The sequence below is a fragment of the Pinus tabuliformis genome, chromosome 1_2 (genome assembly GCF_031772625.1).
Source record: "Pinus tabuliformis cultivar Carrire ecotype Pingquan chromosome 1_2, CPIR1, whole genome shotgun sequence".
Lineage (NCBI taxonomy): Eukaryota > Viridiplantae > Streptophyta > Pinopsida > Pinales > Pinaceae > Pinus > Pinus tabuliformis.
Genome location: NC_142298.1, coordinates 464,045,449 through 464,068,668, shown reverse-complemented (window position 1 = coordinate 464,068,668; position 23,220 = coordinate 464,045,449). Strand labels below are relative to the sequence as shown.

General features: G+C 30.1%; 1 protein-coding gene across 1 annotated transcript in view; it reads right to left on the bottom strand.

Annotated features, from left to right (window-relative positions):
- Positions 1 to 15,884: 15,884 nt before the first annotated feature.
- LOC149206355 (triacylglycerol lipase OBL1-like) overlaps positions 15,885 to 23,220 on the bottom strand; it is a 30,168-nt gene continuing 22,832 nt past the window's right edge. Inside the window, exons 2-6 of the mRNA XM_089397669.1 lie at positions 17,396 to 17,630; positions 16,948 to 17,168; positions 16,826 to 16,859; positions 16,057 to 16,715; positions 15,885 to 15,944 (exon numbers count right to left, since the gene is read on the bottom strand). Coding sequence (XP_089253795.1) covers positions 15,885 to 15,944; positions 16,057 to 16,715; positions 16,826 to 16,859; positions 16,948 to 17,168; positions 17,396 to 17,630 — 1,209 coding nt within the window. The remainder of the gene's footprint in view (positions 15,945 to 16,056; positions 16,716 to 16,825; positions 16,860 to 16,947; positions 17,169 to 17,395; positions 17,631 to 23,220) is intronic.

The window sequence follows — 23,220 nt, the reverse complement described above, 5'->3', positions numbered from 1 at the left end:
ACCCCTCACTCAATGGCTTATAAGGGAGTCCATCTCTTAACCATTGTCATAAACTAGTTCAAATAATTATCATTTGAATTGAAGCATAACTAGCTACAAGCTATTACAATCATCATGATATCATTTACCCATGAAGCCATGAACATTAAGTCTTTGCAACCTGGTTCTTCCCATCATTGGATCATCTGGTAGTTGGCATTCATAAATCTGCATGGACCAACAAATATTTATTTGCCACAATGTTAAACGTGAATTATCCTTTTCACAAGTTACTATCTTTTCCTCTCATTGTTTTCATCGGCACACTTGATATCATGATCATATAAAACATAAAATATTAACTAACCAATAATCAATATTTATTAGTGACACTTCAACATTTATTTTTGTGCATACATAAACTACAAACAGCATTTCAGAAAATGTCTTCTTTGACATCATTGCATATGCATTAGTAATAAGAAAATCACTATCAAGTGTCATCTTTCCAAAAAAACACTAACATAATCTTGCATGCACTTTCATATTCTTTCCAAAGGAAAGCTAGCATACTAGATATTATTCTTGTGCGTGCAAATGCGTAACAATCTTTCAAGAGAACTAGCCCAACAAGCAATTTTCTTTGCGACTACTATTATGTTTTCTTTTCCAAACGAATTAATGCACTAGATTTCATACTTATGCATGTGAATGAATGTTCTTTTTCACAAGAGAGTTATTCCCAATGGCTATAATGTATAAAAAAATGTAAGCTTTATTTCAAACAAAGTTAACATAATAGTTATAATTTCTTGCATGCAACTACTTTTCCTCTCCAACAAAAAATATCATGGTATCTTGTTCTTCTTGCATGTGAAGCATATATTTCTTTGCAAAGGAAACTAACTAAAATCTTGCATGGAAAAATAGATTTCTTTTCCAAGGGATCAAATGCATAACATCTATTATTTCATGCATGCAAAGATACATTTTCCTCTTACCAAATGATATAGCCCAATAACTATACATAATTTTCTCCCAAAAGAAAATTAATACCATAGCTAATCCATTTCGGCATGCAAAGGCATATTATTTTTCCCAAAAGAAGTTAACACAATCAATATTATGTGATTGCACCTTTCTTTTCACCAAAATTATATTTTTCCTTTGATGCAAGTGTATATGTTTCTCTAAATAATCTTCCAAATGAAACTTAACACAATAAAGCATGTGATTACCATTTTTCCTCTCCAAGAATCTAATTCAATAATGCATACAAGGACATTTTTTTCTCTTCTCTTCTTTTTGAAGAGTTCTAACACAACAAACACTTCTTTGCATGCAAATATATATATATTTATTTTCCAAGGAATCTAACACACTAATTATTATTTTTCCAAAAATTAGCTAACTCACAAGCTATTATGCATGCAATACAAAATATTTTCCTTTCATTTCACACATTAGACAAATTTGTAAGATTTCTCCAAGAAATAACATGAATAACAAATCATTCTCAAATAACACAACCAGATGTCTTTTATGCAAAGTTTTTATATGAACGCTTTCTCAAAAAAATTGTTTGTCTCCTTCTTGCATGACTAAAGCTTACCATGCATGTAAAATCACATATTCATATCCAATAGATCGAATATACTAGATATTATTCCTATGCACATAAGCACATATTCTCTTTAAGAGTACAATATTTCTCTTTAAAACTTTAATGCATATCAATGATGAGAACATGCTTGGTAATATTTTTAATGAAATAACTTAATTCCTTTTCAAGAAATATCAACGTAATTGTTCTATTTTTGTGCATGCAAATAACTTATTTCTTTTCAAGAAATATCAACATAATTTTTCTATGTTTCTACATGTGAATAACTTATTTCTTTTCAAGAAATATCAAACTTAATAGTTATTTATTTGTGCATGAAATTAATTTATTTCTTTTCAAGAACATTAACACAATCATTATCTATATATGCATATAAACAAATGTTCTTATCGTGTTGACAAATCAAATGGCAACGCTTTGTTTTACTCTGTTTTTCCTGTTTTAGTCATCAACTTTTGCCGCAGTTTCCGAACATCTGGAAATGATTTTTTGAAAGAAAAAAAGAGTTTTTTGTTCGAAACAAGTTCATTAAAAATAACCTCTCTCATTTTTTATACATGTTTCAGGGTCTGGAAGATTTGAATGAATCTTTGCAGCCCATTTTTCCATATTTAAATATTAAATAATTTCTTGTTTTAGTTATCAACTTTGGACGCGATTTTCGAGAATTTGAAAATGAATTTTTCAAATATGAAATAGGTTTCTAGCGATAACGGACTTATTTACAAAAACCTCTTTCCGTTTTTACACATATATCACGTTTTTGGAGGTACGAAGACATATTTGGACCCTAATTTTTCAATAACTCATGCAATTCACACAATTATTTCGCCATTCTTTCAGTTTTTGCACATATATCATGTTTTTGGAGGTACCAAGACATATTTGGACCCTAATTTTTAAATAACTCATGCAATTCACACAATTATTTCGCCATGAAAATCTTTTAAGAATTCAATGCACGGGAAATATTTTAAGAATTCTATTAACAAAACAATTATTCCTCTATGCACGAAATTCCATGGAGTTTTTCCCAAGAAAATAATCTCGATTCTTTATCATATGAAATTTTCCAAGTAAATAAATTTGATTCTTATTTCTTCATGCACCATATGCAAACACAATAATTTTCAAAGAGCATAGTTACTTATCATTTAATGCATGCTTGGAATCCTTCCTTCCTCTCTCTTGGCTTGATTCTACATGTAGTTTTTTATTAGTTCCCATATTTTCCCATAGGCTTACAATAAGTAGAATTAAGAAAATGCAATAATTTTTCTAAATCATAAAAACATTCCATAAATCAGATTTTTCCTAAATTCTAAAATTACTCCATAAATCATCCATAAATTACTTCATAAATCATATTTTTATAAATTCTAAAATCACTCAATAAATCATCCATAAATCTCTCATGTTTTTTTCAAGGCAAATTTTATTTTTCCTTATCGACAAAATATCACTTACCCATAGTTTTTTTTAAACTATGAATCATTAGTTATAAAACTCAAAAATATACTAACTTGGAAATACAATTTATTTAGATAGAAGAATATAAATTATTCTCAATATAAGAATTAAGAACTAATTCTTGTAATATTCTTGTAATTAAGAACTAGAAGAATATTCTTCATCTAATATCAATATAAGAATTAATAATATTTAATTATTCGACAACACTTATTTTACGAGAGTTTTTACAGTAGCTTACGTCGGGGATATTACATACTCCCCCCCTTAAAGAGAACACCATCCTCAATGTTCTTCTATTGTTGGAACATTAAATTTTACTCATAATATAACAATCTAAATAACAAAAAATGGAATCATTTCCCTTCAGAATGAAGGATTTTTATGTTTAATAAGTAGAATCAATAATGCTTGTCAAATGAAATACTTTTCATTATCAATTATTTATGCAATGTCAAATAATACTTTAATCATAATACTTCTACAAGTACTCAGGAGAACCATCTCTTTGATCATCAAAATGATAAAAATTTGCATCAAGTGCATACTGTCTTTTATTTAGGGGTTCCACCAGTATTTCTTTCCCACTGGTGTTGTTTGAAAATTACTATCTCTCTCTCCCATAATGATTTCAATCAAATTCAAACTCATGGCATTTATCTCCAACCATTTTTATCTAGTCTGTGAGGAATTTAGAGCTCAATAGCTCACTATTTTATCTATTACAAATTAATTCACACACACACACACACACATATATCAATTATTTCAATCTCTGAGAAAATTATAAAGACACACACACACACACACACACACATATATTTCAATTATTTCAATCTCTGAGCAAATTATAAAGATGTATTAGCATTCATAAGTTAAATCATAAGTACATACATTAAAAAAATATTTCCTCTATACATGCATATAGATAATTCATTTCTGACATGTTCATTTTCTCATACAAACCTACAAGCACAACCTATTTCATTGAAATTGTCACTTAGATAAATTAATAGATCATGCATGTAGAACTATAACACATACAACAACTTAGAGACATGCAACTTACAACTCATTTTAACATCAAAATTCTTTAGACGATTTCAAAATCAATAGCAAAATATAGACATAATTTCATCTAATCATAGTTAATGCTTGAGAATTATTCAAAAGCTGAGCATATTCCACCCAACCATGAACTATCTCAAATAGTTCCCCCCAAGATAAGATTTACTTGCCACTAGAATCAACGACCTCATTGATTCCTTGATGGTTTCTTCCCAACAGAGTTTTAGCAGCATCTTGCTTTAAGGTCTATCAGCCTTTCGCCTAGGCCTTTTTGCTTTAGCTTTTTCAGAAAAGATTCTTTTATTTTTCTTTAAAGCACGACTTTCTCTCCCACTGTGTTTTACTCCAACCCACTTAGTATTTCTCTCCAACTAAGTGATTAACATAACTTTTCTCTCCCATTATGTTAATATTATATTTTTTTATTATTTTCTCCTATGGATATTTAGGAGACTTTTAGGGAAGGTCCATCATGTGGACTTAACCACTAATAGCTTTTCGTAAGCTGGAAAGAAGTATTGTAAAAATATAGTGCTTTTTCCTAATTATCCCAGACAATGTATTTATTAATTCAATAAGAAAATAAAATATTATATCATCGCATTAGTCTCATCATGGCTTCCATAACCATTTAATCCAATAATAATTCGAAGTCTAAAGATAGTCAATGTCTAAAAATCCATTGTAATTTACATAACTGTCTATTTGCATATTATCATTAAAGAAAAGGAACAATTATGTACATCATGCATCCATACTTTACCCTCAACATAGGTCCCACAATTTATAAAATTACATTCACATAAAATCATCACATGTCATATGGGTGGTATACATTCCAAATTTCCACATAATAACAATCATGCAACTTAGAAAAAAAACATTTGCATATCTTTCATATCATAACATTATACTTTATGTAGGGTCCCACCTTACCAACCATCAATATTATAGATAAATAACAGTCGCAATGAACACTAAGACACAAAATATGATTTCTTTTCTTTTCTTAATTACTTGGTACCCTTACTTTAATCCATCACCCTTTAAGATACTTTATGTCCAATAATAACATTTCTTGGTGGTAAGACAAGCTTCCCTTTTATTATCAAATGATCCACAACATTTATGAATTAAACTCTTACTCAAAACATTTGGCCCTGCTTCACTCCTAACAATTCATTATAAATCTTATAAACTAGCACAACCACATTTACCAATGTGGTTGATAAACGCTGATAGGCCTATATGAAACATATATACAACCACATTTTCCAATGTGATTGATATACGCCGATAGGCTTATATCAACCACATTAATAATTATTATGGGTATTTTTTTAAACACCAACTATTTATCATTATTAATAACTATATAAATAATAACAACCATATTATTTATATATATTATTATATCAATATTATATTAATATTATAATAATAATATAAACTCATAATAATATTAGTAATATTAATTAATTAGATTATCATTATATTATTAAAGAAATAAAATAATATAATTATTATTATATTATTATAATAATAATATAAAATTATAAAAATAATAATAACAATTATCTTGTATAATAATAATTAATAATATTATATTATTATAATATTATTATAATATTATTATAATAATATACAAATATAATTATTAATATGATAATAATATAATTAATATTATTATTATAATAATAATATAATAGCATTTATAATAATAATAATAATAATAATAATAATCAAAATTATATCGAATTATTATTATTATTATAATATTAGCTCATAATAATAATCATGATCCAATAATAATTAGAATTGTGATGAGTGAATTATTATGTGTAATTTTTTAAAGACCAACTATTATTATAATTAATAACTATATAAATAATAACAATGATATTCTTATATCTTTATGATTATTATATTAATATTATTATAATAATATAAACTCATAATAGTATTAGTAATATTAATTATTAATAATTCAAAATTAGTAATATTAATTAATAATAATAATAATTATTATTATTATTAATATTATTCTTAGGCTTTATTAATTCAACCATGTTTATTTTAGTATTTTTAATATTTATCTTAGGGTTTGTATACATTGGGTTTATAATATTAGTCCCTTTTGTTTATTATTACCCAAGGGATAAATACTAAAAACCCAAGGGATTATGAACCAAAGGGAATAATATTAAACATAAGGGACTAATATTATAAACCCAAGGAACTAATATTAGACAACCATAGTCAACCATGGTTGAATGTCACATTGTGACAAGGATTGTCTCACCATGAAAATAAACCATGTTTATTTTAGTCTTCATAATATTTATATTAGGGTTTACCAATGTTGGGTTTATAATATTAGTCCCTTGGGTTTGATATTAAACCCTATGATTAATATTATAAGCCCTAATATCACAAAGTATAAAGCCAATATTAAAATTTAGTATTATGAACTAAATATTAGAAAGTCCTAATATTATAAACTTTGTATTAAACCTAAGTTTTGTAATGTAACAATGTGAATATTAAACCCTAGGACGAATATCCATGATTAACAAACTCAAGGGATAAATATTGTAAACACAAGGATTAATATCAAACCATACGAATATAAAACCTATGATTAATATTATAAACCCGAGGAATTTATATCATAAACCTAATGGATTATAAACCCAAAGAATCTATATTAAACACTCGTTAATATTATAAACCCTATCGTACAGTGATGTGTGGTTTAACGGTAAGTCTACTTGGGCGAAGCTCAAGAGACCATGGTTCAAATCTCATTGAGTACATGACCTGCTGTGGTAGCAACTCGAGAGCAGAATCCCACCCCGCCTTGGCGGCACAAGAGTCTTGCTTTGCTAAAATCATAGGATCTTATTATATCGACTTGCAGGTAGTTGGATGTACTCTTGGCGTTATAGTGGCAGCTACAAGGATTGATCCTAGGTCTCCCATAGATTAGGACTAGCAGTTATCGATTCACCACGTGGTTAAAATATATATATATATATATATATATATATATATATATATATATATATATATATATATATATATATATATATACTATAAACTCTATCAATAATATTATATGCTAGGAATATGAACCCTTAGATTAATAAACCCAAGGGATTAATAATATAAACCTAAGGAACTAATAACAACAAGGGATTAATACTAAAAACATAAAAAACCAAAAGGATTAATAGTATAACCCAAGGTATATAAAACCTAAGATAAACAAAAGGGACTAATATTATAAACCCAAGGAACTAATAAACCCAATGGTTTAATATTATAAACCCAAGGAATTAGTGAACCCAACGGATAAATATTAAAAACCTAAGGGATCAAGAAGTGCAAGGGATTGATATTAAAAATACAAGAGATCAATAAAGATTACCATGATTGATATTATAAACCCAAGTTAATAATAAACCCAAAGGATTAATACTAAAACCACAAGAGATTATGAACCCAAGGAAATAATATTAAACCCAAGGGACTAATATTATAAACCCAACATTGGTAAACCCTAATATAAATATTAGAAAGACTAAAATAAACATGGTTTATTTTCATGATGAGACAAGCCTTGTCACAATGTGACATTCAACCATGGTTGACCATGGTTGTCTATGATTGACAATGGTTGACCATGATCGATATTATAAACCTAAGGGAATAATAAATCCACGAGATTGATATTATAAACCTAAAGGAATAATAAAACTAAGGGATTAATACTAAAACCCCAAGGGATTATGAACCCAAGGGAATAATATTAAACCCATGGGACTAATATTATAAACCCAACATTATTAAACCCAAATATAAACACTACAAACACTAAAATAAACATGGTTTATTTTGATGGTGAGACAATCATTGTCACAATGCGACATTCAAACATGGTTTACCATGCTTTCCTATGATTGACAATGGTTGACCATGATTGATATTAAACCCATGGGTCTAATATTATAAATACAACATTGGTAAAACCAAATATAAATACTACAAACACTAAAATAAACATAGTTTATTTTGATGGTGAGACAATCCTTGTTACAATGCGACATTCAAACATGGTTGACCATGTTTGGCTACGATTTATATTATAAATCTAAGGGAATATAAAACCGAAAGGATTGATATAATAAACCCAAATGAATAATAAACCCAAGGGATTAATACTAAAACCCCAAGAATTATGAACTCAAGGGAATAATATTAAGCCCAATAAACCCAAGGGAATAATATAAACCCAACATTCGTAAACCCAAATATAAATATTACAAACACTAAAATAAACATGGTTTATTTTCATAGTGGGACAATTTTTGTCAAAATGCAACATTCAACCATGGGAATAATATTATAAACCCAACATTGGTAAACCCAAGTACAAATACTAAAATAAACATGGTTTATTTTGATGGTGAGACAATTCTTGTCACAATGCAACATTCAACCATGGTTGACAATGTTTAGCTATGATTGACAATGGTTTACCATGATTGATATTATAAACCTAAGGGAATAATAAACCCAAGGGATTGATATTATAAACCCAAATGAATAATAAACCCAAGGGATTATGGACCCAAGGGAATAATATTAAACCCAAGGGACTAATATTATAAACCCAACATTCGTAAACCCAAATATAAATATTACAAAGACTAAAACAAACATGATTTATTTTCATGGTGAGAAAATCCTTGTCACAATGTGACATTCAACCACGGTTGACCATGATTGATATTATAAACCTAAGGGAATAATAAACCCAAGGGATTGATATTAAAACCCAAATGAATAATAAACCCAAGGGATTAATACTAAAACCCCAAGGGACTATGAACCCAAGGGAATAATATTAAACCCAAGGGATTATGGACCCAAGGGAATAATATTAAACCCAAGGGACTAATATTATAAACCCAACATTCGTGAACCCAAATATAAATATTACAAAGACTAAAATAAACATGGTTTATTTTCATGGTGAGACAATCCTTGTCACAATGTGACATTCAGCCATGGTTGACCATGGTTGGCTATGATTGAGGGATTAATATTGAACCCTAAGATTAATATTATAAACCATATGCTTAATATTAAACTGTAGGAATATAAACCCTATGAATAATATTAGAAACACTAGGAACAATATTATAAACCCAATGGATTACTAAGCCGATTGGATTAATATTAAAAACCCAAGGGATTAAAAACTGAATGGAATAACATTAGACCGTGGGATTAATATTAAACCCTAAGAATATAAACCCTAATTTAATATTATGAACCTTAGGATTAATATTATAAACCCAAGAGATTATTACTATAAATCCAAGGAATTAATATACATGAAGGATTAATATTATAAACTAAATGGATTATAAAGTGAGGAGAATAACTTTAAACCCAAAGGATTAATATTATAAATCTAAGGGATTAATAAACTCAAAATATTAATATTAAAAATCCAAGTGATAGATAAACCCAAGGGATTGATATTAAACCCTATGATTAATATTATAAGCCCTGGTATCACAAATTATAAATCCAATATTAAAATTTAGTATTATAAACTAAATATTAAAAAGTCCTAATATTATAAACCTTGTATTAAACCCAAGTTTTGTAATGGTTGATAATGGTTGATGATGGTTGAAGATGGCTGACGATGGTTGCTTTTGTTGGGTTTATAAAGCCAACATTGTTAAACCCAAATATAAACACTACAAACACTAAAATAAACATGGTTTATTTTGATGATGCGACAATAGTTTTCACAATGCGACATTCAAACATGGTTCACCATGCTTTGCTATGATTGACAATGGTTGACCATGATTGATATTAAACCCATGGGACTAATATTATAAATCCAACATTGGTAAACCCAAATATAAATACTACAAACACTAAAATAAACATAGTTTATTTTGATGGTGAGAAAATCCTTGTTATAATGCGGCATTCAAACATGGTTGATCATGTTGGGCTATGATTTATATTATAAACCTAAGGGAATAAAAAACCCAAAGGATTGATATAATAAACCCAAGGGATTAATACTAAAAACCCAAGGGAATAATATTAAGCCCAATAAACCCAAGGGAATAATATAAACCCAACATTCATAAACCCAAATATAAATATTACAAACACTAAAATAAACATGGTTTATTTTCATGGTGGGACAATCTTGATGGTGAGAAAATCCTTGTTACAATGCGACATTCAAACATGGTTGACTATGTTTGGCTACGATTTATATTATAAACCTAAGGGAATAAAAAACCCAAAGGATTGATATAATAAACCGAAGGGATTAATACTAAAACCCCAAGGGATTATGAACCCAAGGGAATAATATTAAGCCCAATAAACCTAAGGGAATAATATAAACCCAATATTCGTAAACCTAAATATAAATACTACAAACACTAAAATAAACATGGTTTATTTTCAAGCGGGACAATCTTTTTCAAAATGTGACATTCAACCATGGGAATAATATTATAAACCCAACATTGGTAAACCCAAATATAAATACTACAAACACTAAAATAAACATGGTTTATTTTGATGGTGAGACAATTCTTGTCACAATGCGACATTCAACCACGGTTGACCATGTTTGGCTATGATTGACAATGGTTTACCATGATTGATATTATAAACCTAAGGGAATAATAAACCCAAGGGATTGATATTATAAACCCAAATGAATAATAAACCCAAGGGACTAATATTATAGACCCAACATTCGTAAACCCAAATGTAAATATTACAAAGACCAAAATAAACATGATTTATTTTCATGGTGAGACAATATTTTTCAAAATGAGACATTCAACCATTGGACTAATATGGTAAACCCAAATATAAATATTACAAACACTAAAATAAACATGGTTTATTTTCATGGTGAGACACTCTTTGTGAAAATGTGACATTCAACCATGGGACTAATATTATAAACCCAACATTGGTAAACCCAAATATAAATACTACAAACACTAAAATAAACATGGTTTATTTTGATGGTGAGACAATTCTTGTCACAATGCGACATTCAACCATGGTTGACCATGAATGATAATATAAACCTATGGGAATAATAAACCCCAAGGGATTGATATTATAAACCCAAATGAATAATAAACCCAAGGGATTAATAATAAAACCCCAAGGGATTGTGAACCCAAGGGAATAATATTAAACCCAAGGAACTAATATTATAAACCCAACATTCGTAAACCCAAATATAAATATTACAAAGACTAAAATAAACATTGTTTATTTTCATGGTGAGACAATCCTTGTCACAATGTGACATTCAGCCATGGTTGACCATGGTTGGCTATGATTGAGGGATTAATATTGAACCCTAAGATTAATATTATAAACAATATGCTTAATATTAAACCATAGGAATATAAACCCTATGAATAATATTAGAAACCCTAGGAACAATATTATAAACCCAATGGATTACTAAGCCCATTGGATTAATATTAAAAACCCAAGGGATTAAAAACCGAATGGAATAACATTACACCATGGGATTAATATTAAACCCTAAGAATATAAACCCTAATTTAATATTATGAACCTTAGGATTAATATTATAAACCCAAGAGATTATTACTATAAATCCAAGGAATTAATATACATAAAGGATTACTATTATAAACTAAATGGATTATAAAGTGAGGGGAATAATTTTAAACCCAAGGGATTAATATTATAAATGTAAGGGATTAATAAACTCAAAATATTAATATTAAAAATCCAAGTGATCGATAAACCCAAGGGATTGATATTAAACCCTATGATTAATATTATAAGCCCTATTATCACAAATTATAAAGCTAGTATTAAAATTTAGTATTAGAAACTAAATATTAAAAAGTCCTAATATTATAAACCTTGTATTAAACCCAAGTTTTGTAATGGTTGATAATGGTTGACAATGGCTGCTTTTGATATTGAGACAATTTCTGTCACCCTAAAACAAACATGGTTGACCATGGTTTATCATGGTTGACCATGATTTATCCTAGTTGAGTGTGGTTTAATATTAAAAACCCAAGGGATTAAAAACCGAGGGGAATAACATTAAACCCTAGAATGAATATTAAACCATAGGAATATAAACCCTAAAATTAATAAACCCAAGGGATTAATATTGTAAACACTTGGCTTAAAATTAAACCTAGGAACATAAACCCTATGATTAATATCATAAACCCTATGGTTGACCATGGTTGATTTTCATATTGAGACAATATTTGTCACAATTGATGTTGGACCATGGTTGACCATGGATGGCCATTGTTGTTGGACCAAGAGATAATCTTCGTTACATCGTGATCATGATTATTGACCATGGTTAACCATGATAGATCAGAGTTGATTTTAATATTGATAAAATATTTTTCATAATGAGACATTGGACCATGGTTGACCATGGTCGACGATATTCTTATATATTGACCTTGGTTGACCATGGTTGACCATGGTCGACGATATTCTTATATATTCATATTGACACAATCTTTGTCATAAAATAACGTTTGACCATGATTTGTTTTCATATTGAGACAATATTTGTCATAATGCAACATGGGTTAATTTTCATATTAAGACAATCTTTGTCACATTGCGACATTAGACCATGATTAACAATAATAATATTATTTGATAAAAACATTTAATGTTAAAATTAATATTTATAAATATTAATAATACTACAAGTAATATTAATATTCACATTCATATTAATTTATATTATAATTAATATTATAATTAATATTATTATTAAAATTAATATTAAAAATAATATTAATAATAAATTAAAACATCACAAAAGTAAAATAATTTAAAATTACCACATTAAATAAATTAAAATTAAAATAACTTAAATTTATATTATATATTAAATGTATAATGAATATTAATATTAATGTTAGTTATAATATTAATATTATTCATAAATATTAATAGTAATATTAGTTATAATATTAATGTTATTAATATTATTAATTGAATATCATTAATATCAATAATTAACATTAAACTTAATATTAAAAACTCAATATAACTTAATATTATAAGTTCTAATATTGATGAAAACATTAAATAATTTAATATTAAACTTTAATAATACAAACCTAAAATTAAAACATAATAAGAATTAGTAGTGGATATTTATAATATTTACTACTACTTATTAATTATGACTATTAAATTCATATCAAGAATTAACTTTTATTATTATTTATAAATAACTATTAATAAAAATTAGTAGGAATTTTTATATTATTTATAATATTTATTACTAAATATTAATTATTATCATTATAAATTATTACTAATTATTATTATTAAAATTATTATAAATTATTACTTATTATTATTATAAATTATTATAAGCTATTAGTATTATTAATTCATATAAAAAATAAATAATAAATCCAATTAACCCCTAAAATAATCACATTAATATTCAATTTAATAAAAAATTGATTATTATTATAATAATAATACTTATTATAACATTTATTATTAATATTTATTATTTATAAATAACTAGAAATTATAATATCTATTAAAACTATCCATAATAATATAAATTAGTAGTGAATATTTATAAAAATTATAATACTTATTATTTATTATTATTATTATTATTATTATTATTATAAATTATTACTATTAATTATTATTATATATTATTAATTATAATATCTATTAAAACTATCCATAATAATATAAATTAGTAGTAAAAATTATAATACTTATTATTATTTTTTATTATTATTATTATTATAAATTATTACTATTAATTATTATTATATATTATTAATTATTATCAGAAATTTTTACTATTACTATTTAGTATTACTATTCATTTATCATCATATAGTGAAAATTATAGGAATTAGAAAAAGAAAAGAAAAAAAATAAAGAAAAAACCTAATGTAATAAAAAACTTTAAAATTTGGATAATATTAATTATTAAGCAACCGACCTTCATTTTTCCTTAAATCATAACAACTCACCTCATAACTATCTTGCATTTTAGCTTTTCTACCATCAACATTCAGAAATAGTCCTGATGATGGATCCCTGTTGGGATTTGAAACGTTCATAGAATATGGGTATTACTGTGGGTTCTCTAGTTACTAACTCAGAAAATATAAACCATATGTCTAAAATCTTAATACATAATAATCTAAACTTAATATAATGTCAAAACATATTAATACCTAATATAACATAAAAATATATTAATATTAAATTAATTATATTTTAATAAAATTGGATTTTAATTTTGTTATTAAATGTAGATATTTATATTAATATCATTATGAATATAATTAAGTATAAAATTAATAAATAGCAAGTTTATTATCCAATTTAAACAAAAAAATAAATTTTCTCAAAAGAGAAAATTGTATGTTTTAAGAATATCTTAAATAAAAATATTAATAATATAAATCTAAAATTACTCATTTGCTTATGGTCCCTCTCAAATTTAATGTTTTCTTTAAGCTACATTTCATGCCACCATTATCTTGGTTTCCTTGTTTATGAAAACAAAAGATTATATACTGTTAAGATTTATAAAATTAAAACAAAAAAATAAAATTTTCAATTATTATTAAATTACTATGTTATTAGTTACTTGAATATAAATCAATCAAACATTAAGGGGTAATTGTGAATTGTGGTTGTTTAAATAAGTTTTGAAACACAATTTTACATGTTCAAGTTGTAAATTGGTTTAAAATGATTAGTTTTCATCATTTTAAATATTATTATGTATTTGCATTGTTGTTTTTTTTACATTTTTTAATTTTACAATTAAGTTTATATATTTGTAAGTTTTCATGAATGAATAGATTGAAACATAATAATATAAATTTAAAATGATTCATTTCATTATCTGGACTGTAGATCAAGTTTATATATCCATTTTCAATAAAAATGAAATCAAAGTAACTACAAATTTATAGAAAGATCCAAGCTATTAATCCATTACATGTTTATTGCAGGTTTATAAGCATCTAATTTTCTGAGTATTTTAATTTAAAAATATGGAAATTTTATTAGCTCGATATAGTTTCTTCAATAAAAAATTCATATTTGAACAATAAATAAGTTTGAAAATGAGAGATCATTTTAATCATCCTTTCATTTTTTGTATTGTCTACATGGAAACAATTAACAATACTTGTTTTGTATAAATGGTTTTTAGCATTTTTATTCCTAATTTAAACATGAACATGTAGCTATAATGTGGTTGGAGAGACAGTAACACAAGGTTCTTGGCATTTGTGGTAGATGTTATTGTCTGTGTTATGTTTTTATTAGCTGAATGGTTTGTTGAAGGAAGATTGAGGAAACACAAACAAATAATATATAATAATTAAGATTAAGTTTAGTTGTACAAGAATAAAAGAATTTATATAAGTAATTTGTCCATTCAATATCATAGTTGTTTATTTTATTTAAAATTTTGGGATGATAAATAAGATGGGCCATTTTTATAATAACAATTTAAGATCAATTATTTCAATTTTAATAATATACAAACCATTGAATATCAATATTAAAAATCTTAAACCTAAACCTACTGACCTAAAACCTAATCATACTACTCTAAAACCATAAAGCTAAACCTAGTTCCTTAAAACAATATTGTTAAATATAATAGCGAGAAATTTATGTTGGGCTCCTCCAGAAGATTCTGTCAAAAAATAAACCATTTAATATGAGCGTGAGGTTGAACAAAATATTGTATCAGAAATGAAACAAGATTTTCTGGTTGAAGAGAATGTGAAGAGCAATAGTATAAGTACCTTCTCTTTGTAGCAGTTGTTGTAGTAAAGGGATACACCAAAGTGCTTGTACTCAAATATTGGATCGTCGAAGGGCAGTCTGGGAACTAGGTCATTGCAGTAGACGATTCTAAAATATGTGGGTACTGTTTCGTTTATGTTCTTGTTCATAAACTCTGCGAATGCTTCATCTCCAACTCTTGGTTGTCCGAATGTATAAACACCAACCATTTTCTCCAATAGCGCCTCTTCCTTGTGTATAAATAGTATTACTGGAAACAACACAGCCAAGGCTCCACCAAGGCTGTGGCCTGTCACAATGAATTTTGCATTTCTGTGAACTTGTAATAATTCTTTCAATTTCTTACGAAGAACATAATAAGCCAAAGGCTTTTCAGGATCTTCTTTATCAATATCAACAGTAGGCACAACACTGTCAGAATTACTATGATTATCGAAGATCTGGGGGTTTTGTGAACGGTTTGCAAGACCCAAAGCTTCCAGAAATCCAAGATGAACCTTTCCGATTTGGCTGAATTCATACCATGAGAAATCGAGATCTGTTTCCCAGTCATCTGCATTAAATGGCTCTGTTCCTCTGAAGGCTATCACTATTAGTTGGGCGTCCACCTCCTTATCACAGAATATAAAGGCTTGCGTTGATTTCTTTTGCAAGTGATCTGATTATATACAAGTCAATCTTAACATCAATTAATGAACGAAAAATTATTTTCTATATATATATATGACTGAATCATAGATTATTGAAGCCAAAGAGTTGCATATATACCGTTCCAGCAGTCTAAGAACTCCACGAAGTGCATCTGCAGGATCAGGTTGAAATATTTATTAAATCAAATAGAGTTTTGCATGAATAAACAAGTACTAAAATTCATGGAAACTAAACACTACCTCCCAATGTTTTGTGACTCTGTTTCTGATAACCAGTTTGTTTTCATAAGCTACAGTTGAAGCCATGGCACAAAGGCCTGCATAGAACTTTTTCCCGGGTTCAATGGTTGAGTCAATAAGTCCCCTGGTTCTGCCATGATACAAGTTTACGCGATGCTCAAGAAGGCCGATGATACTGAGGAACGTGTCGGACCCTCTTCTCGGTATTACGATTCTTTGGCCTGAACAAATCAAAACATTCAGCCAAACCCTAATTAATGATGTTGGCTGAGGGTGAATTCCTTATTCAATTTTTCAATATATTAAGAAGAGATCTATGAGAAAGAAACAGACCAATAAAAATCACCAGTCCCTAACTCATGATGTTGGCTGAGGATAAAATCCTTAAATTTAATTCTTAATACTTTAAAATCGCGTATAAAATAAAGAAAAAGATGAATAAAATCACCAGTGAGTGGCCTGAAGAGTGTTTTTAGCAATCCACCATTTCTTGAAAGCAGATTTAAATAGAATTCTATCCAGGTCCCCAAGTTGGCTAATGGTACAACAGCAATCTGGATAAGTTTTATCAATATAAGCGAAACCCTGATTTTCCAAGTCTGATTCACGTCTGATTTGATGGAGTTGGGGCATTCTAAAACATCGGATCTCAATGCCCCCGTCAAGAAAGGACTGAACAGAACCTGATCTCAATGCCCCCGAAGAAGAGATAGCAGGAAAAGGGAGAAAATGCAAATGCCCAAGAAACTTTATGAGATGCTTGACGAAGAAACTTTACGTTACTTATCCATGTTGCGAGTTATTCCTCCATGTTCTAACAACCATACGTTTAAGAATTTAAATCGACATTAGGTCAGGTTTATGACATGCTGGGCGAAGAAACTTTACGTTATTTGTTGAGAGTTATTCCTCCATGTTCTAACAACCATACGTTTAAGAATTTAAATGGACATTCGTTTCACATGCATAGAGAATTTTTAATTATTTTTAATTTAAGTTTTTTAATCTCTATACGTGGCCATAAACAAGACCCATCAGAAATACACCTTTCCACTACTATGCCAAGTGTATGTGTAAGGTGTGTGTTACATTTTGTAGTCTTCCCATTATGGTTAATCCTGATAGGTGTCAATTAACAAATGGCATGGTAAATTTTTAATGGAGCTTTGTAAAAAATTAATTTAAACAAGGTTTAATCATGTGATTTAGATATGCAGGGAAGTTAGTAGTGTGAATTCAATCCATTGATATTGTGGCAACTACAAGAATATGCTGGCATCTTTCAATTGAAACCATCCAATCAATTTTTTTGATTAGTAAAATCATTAAAGTGCCAAACTCCAATAGGAGGGATGCCTATCGGCATTAATATTTAACTCTATAATTAATCCATGATGTTTAATGACCTTTCCAAACATTATCTCACATTTTTAATCATATCTTCAATGATTATCAACATGTATATTATTACGTAACGTCATTCTTCATTGCCTCACAATAATACTAATACTTCTCACACAAGTAAATTTATAAACCATCTTCATTGATGCATTCCTATAAACACTTTAGTAAACATGAAAAACCACAGAAAATTGGAGTTTTTTTGTTTTTTACAATTGGCTTGCATCCGTGTAAGCTACAACCATTGGGGAATTTTGAGCAAAAATTTTGCAAGCATGCTATCTACAACCACTGAGACATTTTATCAAATAGTTTGCAAGGATGTAGTCTACAACCATTGAGGAATTTTAACAAATAGATTGCAAGCATGCAATCTACAGCCATAGAGGAATTTTAACAAACAGTTTGTAGACATGAAATAAATTGCCATAAAGATGTTTAAATTATAAGAGAGTGTTGTAGTGGCTACAACCACCCTCCAAAATTTTTCCTATGCTTCACGTTCGACCCTCCCTACTAAAATCTCAGCAGCTTGTCTTAGACTGCCCAGGTACTTGTGCTTTCATTTGAGTTTTATATTTCGCTTTACAACTTGTGTTTTCTTACTTGATGTGTTGTCTAACCACAATTTTACCTTGTGACTTGGTTGCATCTGGTTCTAGCACTGCCTTTATGCACTACGCAATCCTAGAGGGCAACCAAACTTTCTCTTAGGAAAATGTGTAGTTCAACCCAGCAGCGAACTTCGACTCCAGAATTGCGCTGAGCAAGATGTAGCTTGTCTTCAACTGGGAAATTACGCAGAGCATGAGGGCCAGCCAGAACCATGCAGCCCAGGAATTGCACAGAAGAATTCCCTCAGATGTTGTCCGATGCATGTGCCGGTGAGTTACCCGGTTCTCCCTAGAATTGCGCAATTTCTCCATGCATGCATGGCATCCTTTCCCGAAAAATAAAAAACAAAAAAAAATGAAAAATCATCCCTAAAAAATAGGGATCTATTTTTGGTAGTTGGAGTTACACTTAAGTTATTTCTAGAAACTATCGCCATGTGTCGCTTTTTCCTATATTTTTTTTCTTTTCGCGTCATAAGCCCTAAATCGATCAAATCTATTTAATGGACACTCGCATAGCTCATTTGCACATTTAATCTTGGAGCTCTGGCATTCCCGTGGCATCTAGGAACCTTCGGCGCAGTCAACGCAACTTTTCTGGGTAAGTCTTGTTTTTCTTGTCTTTTGCTTCTTTTTCTGTCGCTTTTGTTTCCTTGGCTTGTGAGAGTGATGCTTTACCCATTTTGTTGAATAGTCGTTGGCGTTTTGATTTTTTTAAGCTTTTAGAAGTTTTTTTTTAAGTTTTGCATTTCCTTTCTTAAGCATTGCATGCATAACCCAGTTTTTGCACTAACGGTCGTTATTGCAGCTACTCTCTCCACAAGATTTGTTGTTCTTTTGTTTCTCTGATTCCTTCATTTTTTTTAATTACATTCATCGCCATTCGCTCATACATTCAGATCTTCTCATTTTCATGTTGCCCATGGGCAGATCTAGGCTTCCTTAGCTTGGATCTATCTTTTCCTCGCATGCACTACGCATTTCTGGATCTCAAGGCTCTGCCTTGGCTCCACAAATTGTGCAGAGGCTGCCAGTGACTGGCTCCAACTGAACACTGCGCAGTTCCAGGAGCCAGTCACGGAGTATTTCCCATTGGGATTTCTCAATGCGCATTTCCAGCCAGCATCAAAGCCACACTTGACGGTGCATTACGCAGTTCCAGTCATCATCACCTCTCCTGGTAGTTGGGATTGCGCAATGCGCAAATCCAGCTAACAATCCCTCACCTCTAAAACACATAATTGCGCAATATTGCCCAGCAGTTGCCCGATTGTTGGGAACGGGTCCCCTGGAGTCAATTTTGGGGTTAAAAGCCCAAGTTTTTGTATAAAGAATGTAAAGTCTCCGCATTTTGTGGTTGTGGAGTGCAAAGATGTAAAGAGTCATCAAGGGTTTCCGCCCTTAGTTTATGTAAGTCATGTCGGCATTAAGAGATCCACCCATGGTCCGCAGACCAGGGGATTGTATAAAAGGAGAGTCTTAGAGGAGTCTAAGGCAGTTGAGTCTTGGTATGTTTTGAGTCATTGATGAATGTAATGGGTCTGTGAGAGCTAAGAGCGAAGAGTCTTAGCGTAGGAAAGAGGCTTTACAATTGTGTGCGCAAAGGCCTAGGGTAGAAGTTCGCAACTGAGTGCGCGGACCCCTGCAGCTATGTGCATAGGGCAGTCAAAGTCTGTAAAGAAGATCTGAAGCATCAATAAAGAGAATTATTCTAGAATTATCTATGTATGATCTATTTTACTTCTGTTATAAATGCATATGATTATTTTATGATGAATACTAGGTTTATGTTTTAATGTTGTATTGATGCGTGAATCCATATGTTTTGTTTTGTTATATGAATGCAAGTAAGAATATCTATTTACGTGAAGATCATCTTAATGCATGCTAATTTTATTCAATACTTAAGCTAGTCTGGGTAAATACAGAAGTAAGAGGAGTTATAGAGTCGTGTAAGTGTTTGATCTGCCTATCTAGGGTACATGAAGGATAGTCATAGACCTTTGTAGAGGGTGGTGGGCTCCAGTATTGCAGCATATATGCTTAAACTCCTGGGACTCCCTTCTTTACTTTTATCAACCCGATAGTTCATAAAAAACTTGGAAGCGATGGTGTTATATGCACAAGTACTAGCTCTTGCCGCACGCTGTCACTTGATCAGCTGGAGCCTGGCACAAGTCCGCTAGGAGCTTAAGCCAACTTCTATGAGCTCTTAGAAGAAGCTTTTAACTATGATGGATGAAAAATAACTCAACCAGAGACTAATCTACTTGCTGAAAGAAGTTGAAAGCTAGAAAGGAACGCAAACCCAGACAAACCCTAGTTTAACCGACTAACGCTACTGGTGCAAGGAAAAGGATAAAAGCTATAGAAATGGATGTCATTGACTTCTAGAAAGGTAAAATGCATGTGACTAAGCTACTTATGAAGATAAATATGAAGAAAACATCTTTTTGCATTTTTGAGTAATTTGTCAGAATTATTTTACATGTGCTTTAATTGTTTTTTACTGTGCAGAGGTTGATTGGCAAAAGGGAATGAAGTAGGTGCTTGCAGGAGGTTGGGAAGGTTAGAAGAGGGCATAAGGGGTCCCTATCACCCTTCCAGAGGGTTTCACAGTGTTCGGATCTCAAGAAACCGTTTTCGTGAGCTTCTATAGGAAGTCTGCAGGGGTTCTACAGGATGTACTGTAGCTTCTACAGGATGTTTCTATAGGATGTTCCGAAAGGGAATTTTGAAGGGCTGATGGTGGAAAAAAGGTGAAGAAGTGGGTATGGAGGTGAGATAAGGGTGTGAAGATGTTTAGAACCTGGCAAGTGAAGCTGAAAAGTGAGGGGGATGGTGAGATTTGTTCAAGGGTGGATAGAGCGATGTTGCACAAAGATATGGAAATTATGTCAAAGTGAGGGAACGTGGCAAATGTGAGGCAAGGATTAGAGTTAGAGGAAGGAGCAGGTGGTACTGATGGGGTAGGGGTAGGAAAAGAGGTATCAGAGGTGCTCTGCAAGTTATTTTCCCAACTATTCAAACAAAAACTCGGAAAAGCAAAGACCTAGCTACTTTAACCTAATCTGACCAAAATATCAGCAAAGAAAATGAACAGAAGTTTATTCGCAATGAAATCATGTGAAATAGCTATGAAAACTAAGCAATCGTGAACTTGAGAATGTAACCACAACTGGTATCAACTTCTGCAAATGAGAATCTAACACTAACAATTGCATGATGAAGCAAATATAGTGTTTTTGCTGGCAGCAAGGACAAATTAGTCTCAGCTCATGGTCCCACACAGGGAGAGGTGAGATCAGGGGTGCTTGATGGCCTTTTTCTAAATATCTTCTCTGTTATTAACCTATCAAATCAATATTAACATGAAAATCCTTTTTACTCATCAACAATGACCTATGTAACCAAGCAAGACTGTAATCTACTTAACATAAATTATTTTGCAAAGACATTAAAAACATATAACAGTACGCGAAGGAGGCCTTGGCACTTGGGTTGGGCCCAACCCCAAGAGCTGCAGGCTCCTAAGAAAAAGCTCAGAATTGATGCCAAATGAAACTGCTTTCCATTATTCAAAAATAACCATTTCACAAAAAAAATTGTACAGCAGAAGCTACAAAATGAGCTGAGAAACTAGCAGCACTATAGTGCAGAATACAATTGTTCAAAAAGTAACCTATGAAAGCTGGAAGCCTTCCTATTTATGCACTACGAGGGTCTCCAATAGCCCTCCTTAACTCAAGGGGCTCGACTGCTCGAACTGCCAGTGATCAGTCACTTTACACAAAATTGCTCGGCTGCCCTTGGGAATCCTTTTTAGTGGCCTGCTGAACTCCGAGATGAGGGTGGAGAATTCGAGGAAGGGGTCATTTAGTGCAGGAGACACCCTTCCTACGAATCCTCACCCTTATTCCTTCATGCTTGGCTGTCATCTGGCTCATAAATGCTTGGATTTAGTCCAAAATTTGTCCAAAAATCTGCAATAACCACGTGTTAGCCTTCTTGGTCAAGTGACTATTCTCATTCATTCAACTAACATAAATATACTCAAAAAACATACATAAACTATGAAAAATGGTGGATTGATGAAGAAAAATAGGCAAAATGAGCCCAATAAGTTACCCATTTTTGGGGCTCATCATCACCCCCCTGCTAAATGGGTTGCTCATCCTCTGAGCAACTAATCTAGCTCATCATCCTTGATAGCTTTGACTGCCTCTCTCACGTCCTAAGCCTCTGAGGTGATGTCTTC